Raw genomic sequence first — 11430 nt, forward strand, 5'->3', positions numbered from 1 at the left:
GCCCCGGACGATGCGCTAGCCAAGCCCGAGCTGCTGGAGCCGGAGCCACTCCGGGAAGCCACAGGAGCCGAGTCCCGGTCAGAGGTGAGGGCCAGGGTTGGGGCCGGGGCCGGGCTGCGGCCGGGCGGCGCTGCGGCGATGGGGCGGGGGTGGAGGCTGCGGGGCGACTAGGGGTGCTGGGCTGCGGGGGAGGGGGCGGGCTCCGGGCATTGCAGCTGCAGCAGAGGAGGGGGGCCGAGGCTGGGCTTCACCCACCGGCGGCCACCCACGCCCAGCCCTGGGCTTGGGCGGCCGCAGCAAGGATCCCTGCCGGAAGGCTTGGTATGGCCAGGGCCGCTTGGGATCTCCCCTAGACCCCATTCCTCGGCTGCCGATCTGCACTGGAGATGTCTGGAGGGAGGGCCCGGCAGGTCCTGAGGCTGTGGTTGAGGCTCCCCTCCCTGCCCCGCCCCGCTCACGGGAGTGGGGTGGGGATAGGGAACGGGGTGGGGGGCATCTTCGGAGACGTCCTCCTTTGGGAAGCTAGCCTGCTTATGCCCCAAGTCCCCTATTCTACCTCCTCCCTCCCCCTTTACGGGGCAGAAGCCCAAGACGAAGGCGACCCTTTCTATCTAGGGTCTGTAGGGGCATGGCTGGGGTGGGGGTGGGGGTACATTTCCTCTCTCACCCTCCCATAATATCCACTTAAGGTCCCTCCTAGCTTGATCCCGTGGCCCACGTAGTCCGAAATCTCCTCCCCTTCCCCCATTACAGCACCCCACGCCAGCTGGCCAAAGGGAAACTGAGGACCAGGCAGTTTAGCCAAGGTCAAATATCTATTTAATAGAGAGTTGGAGCTTGGGGCATCTTGAAGATCAGTCCCCCTTGATTTGGATCCCCCTCTAAAGAAAAGAATTAGTTCTTTCTGCTATCTGTCCTTGATTCTGAGAGGAGGGCAAGGGCCCTTCCCAGGCCTTCTTAATCCGTTGTCCAGGATGCCTTCGCTCTGGGCCTGACTGGAGGAAAGGGAGAAAACAGTCTTTCCCAGGCTCTCTCTTCCAGTTCAAAGGCCTGATGGCTGAGTGTCTGAAGGGACAGAACCTCAAACCTCAGGGGTTCACCGTGTCCTCATATAGACGGGATGGGATGGAGCCAAACTAAGGAGGAGGTATGAGAGACGACTGCCAAGAGCACATCACTCAAGTGGGGTGATTTTTCATAAGCAGCTAGATTTAAAAACTTGTCTTGCTTGGCTTCTGAGGGGCAAAATTAGGAATGATGGAAGGTAGTTAGAAAGGCAGATTAGGCTGCATGTAAGGAATTAACTTCCTGACAGTGGGAGCTGTCCAAATTTCAGGGGGTGGTTTGGCCTCTTGTCACTGGAAGTCTAAAGACTCCAGATTCAGATCTAGAAGGGACTTTCGAGATCACCCAGGCCAGGAATTCTCTGCTTTGTTTATGTCTTGGACCCCTTTGGCGATCTGGTGAAGTCTATAGATCCCTTTTCACAAAGATGTTTGTTTTTAAATGCATAAAATACATAGGATCACCAAGGAAACCAGTAATATTGAAATAGCTATCAAAAATGACTTTTAAAAAATTCACAAATGCTTTTTAATCTATCGTGTGTGTGTGTGTGTGTGTGTGTGTGTGTGTGTGTGTGTGTGTGTGTGTGTGTGTGTGTAGACAGTCAGTTGTTAAGCCCCAGATCTAGTACATTTTTAAGCTAAGGAAACAGATCATGAGAAGGGGCCTGCCTTGCCTGCCCAAGGTCACACAGGTAGTAAGGGGCAGTGAGTGATAGAATCAGGTCTCCTGACACAAATCCAACCCATTGCTCTTTGCATTACCGTACACTGCTTCAAGCAGAGACGGCATGACCATATGTCAGTAACGTTGTAGAAGAGATTCTTCCTTGGGTCCAGGCTGGACTAGATGGCTTCTGAGGTCCCGTCCAGTGCTGACATTCTGTGATTCTTCAGTGAATCCAGCCCTCCATGGCATCTGAAGGATCAAAGCTCCCGGCAGACAGGGACCAAAGGGAAATGATCAAACCTTATCCAGGGCTCACGAATGGCAGTGTGGAAGACAGGACTAGAGTAACCAATTGAGCTGCATAGTCACTGAGCTAAGTCTAGCTTGGCTGACACAGTCTCTGTTTGAATAATTGCAGTGATAGGAAGCTCATTCTTTTAGGAGGCATTCCATTCCAGTAATGGACACTTCCCATCAGAAAGGGACGTTAGTAAGTAATGAGCTCCCCATCCCTGAAATCAAAAGCTAGAATCACCACCTGTTAGGGAAGCCGCAGTGACCTGGCTAAGGCAACTTCTAGCTTCCATAAATTCCAAGCTGCTGACCTGTTCAGGCAACCCCACCTGGGTCCACAGAATAATAATAATAGCTCCATTCCTGTAAAGCTTTGCAGCTTACAAAGCATTTCCACAGCATTCGCAGCTCACAGCCACCCTAGGAGATCAGTAGGGTGACAATTATGATTTCCATCTTAATAGATGATGAAATCAAGATTCAGAGAGGCTAAGGAAACCCAGCAGGCTAGTAAACAGCACAGCCAGGCCTCCCTCCACCCCAGGTCTTCTGATAATACTAATGTTGATCCACTGCAGAATCACAGAGAGAGATTTGGAGAGAACCTCAAAGACCTCCAACCCAGCCTGTCCCTGACCAGAAATCTCCTCTATAACATGCCCACCAAGGGGCTGATCCCACCTGCCCACACCTTCACCACTGTGCCCCTTTCCCTTACTCTCTGTCTCTGCATCTCCCTCCCTGTTTGCTGCATTGGCTTGTTTTTTCTCCCTTGCTTTATATGCTTATGTGTCTGTGCCTTTGTCTCCACCTCTGGCTGCTCCTGCCTTGAGCCTTTTCCTCAGCCTCCAAGCTAGGCCCACCTGTGTCTGTCTGCATTTCACTGGAGCCAAGGGCCTGAGAATTGGGAGGGGCCTCAGAGGCCATTGACCCTTTACTTGAACAAGTTGCTGCTGCTATGTGGTCCTGGACTCTTTTCTAGTGACAGAGGCAGTCAGTTTCATTTTATGATTTGACCAAAAATGATTTTGATCTCATTGTTTGGAAATTTTTCCTTTTTTAAGTTTTTCTTTATAGCAAGCCTAAATCTCCCTCTTTGCAACTCCCCTCCTCACCCCCACCCCATGGTCTTAATTCAGCCTCTTTAGGGCTAAGGAGAGCAAATCTAAACCCTTTCTGGATGATGGCCCTTCAGAGACTTGAAGCCAGCCATCATGGTGCCTTGTGGCCTCCGTTTTTTCCTTCTCTGTGCTAAATAAATGAGATAATATTTGTAAAGCACTTAGCATAGTGCCTTGCACGTAGTGTGTGCTTAATAAATGTTTGTTCCCTGCCTCCCTTCCATAGACATCCCCCTTCCTTCAATTTATCATCTTATGGTATGATCTCAAGGCCCTTAACTTTACTGGTCACTTCACGGGGGATTTTTTACCTCATCTGTGGACTTGCCACAAATATGGTACCCAGAGTAGAACAAAACCATCCAAATGAGGTTTGATCAGGGCAGAGTATGGGAGGGACTATTATTTCCCCTATTGTGGACACTTGCTCTCAATGTAACCTGGATCACATCCATTTTTTCTTAGCTGCCATATTGAGTGTTGACTTACTGTGCTTGTAGTTCACTGAAAACCTTATATCCATTTCTAGATGAACTACTCTGGCTATGTCTTTCCTTTCTTTTATTTGTGAAATTGATTTTTTGAACCCAAACGTAAGACTTAATTATTCTCCCCACTGAATTTTTGTATTTTTGGATTCAATCCAGTGCCCTAGGATATTGAGGTGTTTTGTTTTTCTTTTTCTTTTTCTTTTTTTTTTTGCATTCTGAATGCCAGCTCTCTTAGATATGTCATTTGTAAATTTGATAAGCATCCATGCCATCTGTACCTTTATCCCAATCACTGATAATAATGTTAAACAAGCAACACCAAACAACCATTAGCGACCTCTTTTATATTAATACTAAACCATGGAGCCCAGACATCCAATCAGCCCAGAATACTTTCCTGTCATCTAACTTAACATCTCTCAATCTTTTCACAAGAAGAGCTGGAAAGATTTTGTCAAAGGCCTTGCTAAAATCTAGGGAAACTAAACCATGTTCAAGCATTCCCATTTAAATCATTCTTACTAAACCATTTAAGCATTTAATTTAGTCAGTTATGTTAAGATTTGTTCATTTTGTCAGTAATTTTGAAATCCCCTTCCAAGGTGGGATTTGAAACTTGGGCCTTCCTGACTCCAAAACTAACACTTTATGCCCTATGCCAAGCAAATAGATGAAGTTTAGTAACTCTAAAATAAAGAAAAGAAAAAAGAAAGTGAGAAAGAAAAAGAGAAAAAGAAAGGAGGGAAGGAAAGGAAAGAAAATGGAAGAAAGAAGGGAAAGAAAAGGAAGAAAAGAAGAAAGGAGGGAAGGGAGAAAGAAAAAGAAAGGAAAAAGGGAAAAAAGAAAAAAGGCTGGTTTTACTTAAATTACCCTTGATGAAGCTATTCTGACTCTGTATGATCACTACTTCCTTTTCTAGATGTTCACGAACCATCTTTTTAATAATGTGTTATAGAATTTGCCTGAAATTGAGGTTAAGGTCATTAGGCTATAGTTTACAGATTTAATTTTTTTTCTCTTTTGAAAATAAGAACATTTGCTCTTCTCCTGTCTTGTGGTATCTCCTTTATTCTCTAGGACCTTTCAAAGATCATTAATTGACAGTGGCTTAATAATCCCATGCATTAGTTCCTTCAGTGACCTGGGACATAGTTCACCTGGGCTTTGTGACTGGTACTCATCGAGAGCAGGTCAGTGTTCTTTTACTCTCTCCCTTCTTATTTTGGGGGTCGATTCCCTATTAATAATTTCTGTTCTGTCCTTTCCAGTCCAAAGATCCAACAGAGAAAGGAGAAGCAAAATGAGGGTTGAAAAGCTCTATATTCTCTCCATTTTTGGTTGTCATCATTCCATTTATCTTTTATCTCTATCACTCTTTCTTTATCTTTAAAGACAAGAAAAACCCTATTTTGTTGACCTGTGATTTCCTCTGAAGCCTTTAGTTCCATTTGACTTGTAACCCTCTCAACACTTTTTTTTTACAAGATTATGTCATGCTTTTGTGTTCATGTCCATACTTTGCCCTTGCTTCCATCTTCTGCACATGACTTTTAAAAATCTAAGGTGGCTGGTGAGTTCCCAGTGTGTTCACTTTTCTCTCTTGAGACATCTTTCCATTTTCCTTCTCATCAGAGTTGGGGTTTTTTGTATCTTCAGAATTCATTCTAAAGACACTTCCATTTTTCCCCGTGGGCTGAGTTTCACCCTATAGAATTCACACACACACACACACACACACACACACACACACACACACACACACTTATTTTATTTTATTTTATTTTATTTACCCTTACCTTCCGTCTTGGAGCCAATACACACAGAAGAGTGATAAAGGTAGGCAATGAGGGTCAAGTGACTTGCCCAGGGTCACACAGCTGGGAAGTGTCTGAGGCCAAACTTGAACCTAGGACCTCCCGTCTCTAGGCCTGGCTCTCAATCCACTGAGATACCCAGCTGCCCCCCCCCCCCAACATATATATTTAAATGAATATTTAATCTTGATTCTAAGGCAGAAGAGCAGTAAGGACTAGGCAGTTGGGGTTAAGTGACTTGCTTAGGATCACACAGCTAGGAAGTGTCTGAGGCCAAATTTGAACCCAGGACCTCTAGTCTCCAGGCCTCTCTCTATCCACTGAACCACCTTATTGCCTTTTAGCTATATATATATAAAAAACCTTATTTTTTATTGTGAACTTAGCAATTATCAATCAACACAAACTTTTCCATATACCAAGAACAAAAAAAAGAATTATATCTTATTTCTCTGAATCCTTTGAAATATCAAAAAAAAAAAAGATTTCTTTTGTTTTTGTTGTTGTTAATTAACAAAGACCTATTTTTCCCAACCTTTTAGCTCTGCTCCTTTTTGGAAAAAAATGGAGAAAGAAAAACAAAATTTTTGTAACAAATATGCATAATCAAGAAAAACAAACTCCCACACTGACCATATTCAGAACTATGTCTCATTCTGCACCCCAAGCCCACTGACTCTGTGGAAGCTGGTACCCCACTTCATCATCTGCCCTTTGGTATCATGGCTGATCTCTGCACTGATCAGATCTTTCAGGGTTGCCTTTGCTATGTTGTCATTGTACAAAGCATTCTCTTGGTTCTGCTCACTTCACTGCATCAGTTCATACAATTTTCCCCAGGTTTATCTGAAGCCATTCCTTTTGTTGTTTCTTCAAGGCACGATAATATTTCATTACCTTCACATATCATAATTTGTCCAGCGATTCTTCAATTAATGGATACCCCTCACCTTAGGTTCTCTACAAAAAGAGCTGCTATGAATATATCTTTGTGCATTTTATACATTTTGGAGTTTTTCCCCTTTTTCTTTGATCTCTTTGGGGTATAGGCCTTATAGTGGTAAACCCTTCAAAGTTGGAAGTTCCTAAATCAAGGCTTCCTATCACACACTGTTTCCTTCTTTCCTCTCCTTCACAATCACAAATACTAAGATAGAGTCCTTATTTTCTCCCAAGATTACCATGATTTTTTACCTCAGAAGCCAGGTCTTCCTTATTGGTAGAAACCAATCAACATTAAAAAATATATACATCTCTCTCTCTATATATGTATAAATATGTTATATGTGTATGTATACACACACACACACACACACACACATATATATATTTAAAGAATCTGCCTTTTCTCCTTCCTCTCCAGACCTTGTTACAAATATACATAGTCAAGCAAAACAAATTCCCTTGGCTATATCCAAAAAGGAATCAACCAACATTTGATCATTATGAACTGGGATGTACAGCTGTCTCCAATTTATTTTTCTGTCTCATCTGACTTGCGATGGTCCCTCTCTCCGTCCTGCTCCTCCAATATTGCTACTTTGACTCTCATTTTGGGGACTGGCCAAAAAGGGACCAACCTTTAGGAGAACAAACTGTAAAGATGAGTCTCTTCCCGTTGATATTGGACTCAGCTGTCCTGAGCCTCTCTATGAGCAATTTCTCTCTGTTCCTTTGCTCCTGTGGGTGGGACTCCATAGGAACAGCACCAATGGTCCCAGTACTAAAGACCTGGCCTGGGTAATCTAGCAGCCTGGCACAGCTTCAGGTCATTAGCCTAGGCTACTTTTTAGACCAGTGATGGGCAAACTATAGCCTGTGGGCCAGATGCAGCCCCCTGAAATGCTCTATCCCGGCCCTGCGACATTATTCCTAATCTGATGAATACAATGAGTAGGATACAATACTTTGAAAGAGTTGCCTTAGAAACAGACTGACAGATGAGCATTTCCTTTCCTTTGTCCCCCTCTTTAAAAAGTTTGCCCATCACTGGCCTAGGCTACTTTCTAGGCACTCTTTGCTTTAGGTGCAGGGGCAGCTCAGGTGGTTGGCCTCTCACACTGGGAGAAACAGGATGATCTCTGGCCTCTGATGGGCAAGGCAGGGCAGGGCAGAGAGCTGACCCTGATCTTGGGCAGGACAGATGAGACTGGTGGGTTGGGTTGGAGCTACCTGGATGGGGTGGACCACGGATACAGGCTTGTTAAGGTAGGGTTTCTCTTGTTCCTCGGGGTAGGCAATTCATCAGGATTTGGGTTTTAACACATAGTTCCCCATTCTACATGAATCCATCTTCAGGGGTTCTAAATTTGGGAATCTTGACACCCTTCTTTGGAAGATGAAAGGGGTAAAATATTAGACCAAGGGTTGGACTAAATTTATAAGAGTGTGGTCAGGGCAGCTGGGTGGATCAGTGGATTGAGAGCCAGGCCCAGAGACAGGAGGTCCTGGGTTCAAATCTGACCTTAGACACTTCCTAGCTGTGTGACCCTGGGCAGGTCATTTAACCCCCATTGCCTAGTCCTTACCGCTCTTCTGCCTTAGAACGAACACACAATATTAATTCAAAGATGGAAGGTAAGGGTTTAGAAAAAAACAAAACAAAAAACCTAAGAGTGTGGTCACCAGGAATTATGACTCGATTCCAAATAACTTTTTATGGTAGTTTTATTTACAAAAGGAGAAAGAGTGAAAGTAAGAAAATCAGAAAGAGTAGATAGATATTTACTCTGGCCAGAATGAGCCATAATTATCCTGGGTACACTATGTAATAGGCTCCTAGGGATTGGGGGGGGGCAGCAAGATCCCTCCAGCCTTCAGGAAGAGGGAGGCGTGGGACCCCATGCTTGCCAAACGACATATAGGACAGGTGGGGTTCGAGGCGTGGTCTGAGGCTTGGGTTAAGGCCTCAGTCTGGATTTAGAGGCTTAAGGTAGGGCTGGGATCAGAATTAGAGGCTGAGTTCAGGACCAGGGTCTGGAGATTCCGGCTGAGATGTGGGGTTTAGTCTGGAGCTGGGGTGAGTTTGCAGTCGGAGGGCTCTGTCTAGGGCAAGGTTAGGGCTCAGTCAGGGACTGAGTCCGGAGGCAGTGTTAGAGGCAGAGTCTGGGCTTGGGATCAAGCCTCAGCCTGGGGGCTGGGACAGGAGTCCTGATGGGGAAAGGGCCGGGGAGCCAAGTAAGAGAGTTGCCACAACATGAGTCTTTCAGGGAAAATCTACCTCCTTCTTTTCTGATACAGCATTGCCTCGAACACGGTCACGTCTAGCCAGGCTGCTGAGGGAGGGAAGAAAGAAGAGTCCTTCGGTATTCTGGAGGGGGTTTCTTTGGCCGTAGTTAGAGCCTTGCAGGCCCTTCTCAGTAGGCCTTTCTCAGAGGCATTGGCGCCCTCCCTTCTCCCTTCCTGGTCTAGCAGCTCAGAAGGTTCTAACCCCGAATGAATGCCAGGGATGTTGGACTGAGCTGGCCCGGTTGTGGCCCGGTGCCAACAATTGGGCAAGAAGGTAGGGGTTGTGGAGGAGGCTGGGGGCTCCAGCAAGCGCTGGCAGCTTGTTCTCTTTCCCCCTCGGGCTCTCCCTCGCTCCTGTGCCCTCGCACAAGAGTGTCCATTAGGAACAGAAATATGTTTAGTAACACATGTGTGCAAATTTCTGCACATGTATCACATGCAAAGGTATAGGCCTGGGAGGAGCTGAGCTAAGACAACTGGCCACAGACGCTGCAAGTCTAAGCAGGGCCAGTTTAGGGACATTCACATCTGCCTTTCATGTTCCTGATCCCCCCCCCCCCCACACACACACACACAGCTCCTGACTTTAGTTCAGGTGGCTGCTGAGAAAGCCAAGCCTGGCTGCGTGGTCCCTCCAGGAAGCCGGAGCACCGAGGGGGCAGGGACATCCGACTACTCTGATGCAGCTCACCAGGGTGACGAGCTAAGGGAGGGGCCTGGAAGTCCCCCAAGGATGAGACAATGGGTGCAGGGGTAGGGAGCTTTATTACTGTTATAGCCATTTTTAGTATTTTTACTCCTGGGGTATTGCCGTGGCTAGCACTGTTATTGCCAGGGCACAGCTGCCTTGGCATCAGTACCTCCAGGGTGCAGCTGTAGCCAACACTGTTACTCCTGAAGAAGAGCTGTGGTTGGTCTCCTAACCTTCAGGAATGCAGCTAAAATAAGATTTTATTTTTAAACCCTCACCTTCCGACTTGGAATCAATACTGTGTATTGACTTATAGGTGGAAGATTGGTAAGGGTAGGCAATGGGGGTCAAGTGACTTGCCCAGGGTCACACAGCTGGGAAGTGTCTGAAGCCATATTTGAACCTAGGACCTCCTGTCTTTAGGCCTGGCTCTTAATTCACTGAGCTTCCCCGCTGCCCCCCTTAAAATAAGCATTAAAAAAAATCCTTTTCTTCTATCTTAGAACCAATACATAGTATTATTATGATACAATTGTATACTATGTATTGGTTCTATGTAGTACTATGTATTGGTTCTAAGTCAGAAGAACTTGCAATGGGAGCTAAGTGACTTGCTCAAGGTCACACCTATGGGAAGTATCTAATGCCAGACGAACTCAGGTCCTCTTGCCTCTAAGCCTGGCTCTCTATCCACCTCGCCACCTCGCTGCTCCCGAGCTTTGTTACTCTACTTCATTTTCTAAGGCCCCTTGGAGCCCGCTGTCTGGTGCACCATTACCCTTGAGGGGTCCGGCTGTAGTAGCATTGTTACTGTAGTGAGCACCAACACCCCTAGAGGAGAGCCATGGTTAGCACCCTAATCCCTGAGCTGCCGCTGTGGTGAGCCCCCAAACTTCTTGGAGGCAGCAGTGGTTAGCAGCATGGGCTGTACGTGGCACTGTGGCGCCCATCGAGGCACCTTTGGGTGCTCTCACCACAGACCTCCAGAACATTTCTCACCTCTTGCCTCCCTCTCCAGGAGCTCTAGCCACTGAAGAAGATGCCAGAACAAAGCAACGACTACCGGGTGGTAGTGTTTGGGGCAGGCGGCGTGGGCAAGAGCTCGCTGGTGCTGCGCTTTGTCAAGGGCACTTTCCGAGACACCTACATCCCAACCATCGAGGACACCTACCGCCAGGTCATCAGCTGTGACAAGAGCGTGTGCACCCTGCAGATCACCGACACCACGGGCAGCCACCAGTTCCCGGCCATGCAGCGCCTGTCCATCTCCAAGGGCCACGCCTTCATCCTGGTCTTCTCGGTCACCAGCAAGCAGTCCTTGGAGGAGCTGAGGCCCATCTACCAGCAGATCCTGCAGATCAAAGGCAGCGTGGAGAACATCCCGGTCATGCTAGTGGGGAACAAGTGTGATGAGACGCAGCGGGAGGTGGACACCAAGGAAGGCGAGGCGCTGGCCAAGGAGTGGAAGTGCGCCTTCATGGAGACCTCGGCCAAAATGAACTACAATGTCAAGGAGCTCTTCCAGGAGCTGCTCACCCTGGAGAAGCACCGCAATATGAGTCTCAGTATTGATGGGAAGCGCTCCAGCAAGCAGAAGAGGACAGACAAACTCAAGGGCAAGTGTAGCCTGATGTGAGGGGCCTCCGCGGCCCCCCAGGGCCACCGCCGCCACCTCCTCCTCTCCACGGGCCGCCCCCTCCCCTTCCCCCGCTCTGTCCCCCTCTTGGTCTTGCTCCGGATGGCTCCGTGGCCCCTGTTTGGTCTCCTTCCGTCTTCCCATCATCTCTAGCTCTTTCTCACCGATGGCCTCTCTGTCTTTCCTCTTGCTCTGTCTCTGACTGTCCCTCTCTGTTCTCATAGAAACCCCGAGCTCGAAGGGCACTCAGAAGTCATTGAGTTCCACCTGTATCGGAACAGAAACCCCCTCTATGACGTCCCTCTCATGTGGTCATCCAGCCTCTCCAGGGTCAGCATCTCCGCCTCTTTTTCCGTCTTCTCAGTTCCTGTCAGCGTCTCGGCATCTCTTTGTTTTTCTCATCTCCTTTCCTCATTGCGCG

At 47.3% G+C, this 11430-nt stretch overlaps 1 protein-coding gene across 1 annotated transcript; it reads left to right on the plus strand.

The window, feature by feature from the left end:
* Positions 1–10412: 10412 nt before the first annotated feature.
* DIRAS1 (DIRAS family GTPase 1) lies at positions 10413–11009 on the plus strand. The gene has a single exon (XM_044658606.1). It carries the CDS (start codon positions 10413–10415, stop codon positions 11007–11009), a length of 597 nt encoding a protein of 198 aa, XP_044514541.1.
* The last annotated feature ends 421 nt before the right edge of the window (positions 11010–11430 follow it).

This window comes from Gracilinanus agilis, chromosome 1 (assembly GCF_016433145.1).
Source record: "Gracilinanus agilis isolate LMUSP501 chromosome 1, AgileGrace, whole genome shotgun sequence".
Taxonomy (NCBI): Eukaryota; Metazoa; Chordata; class Mammalia; order Didelphimorphia; family Didelphidae; genus Gracilinanus; species Gracilinanus agilis.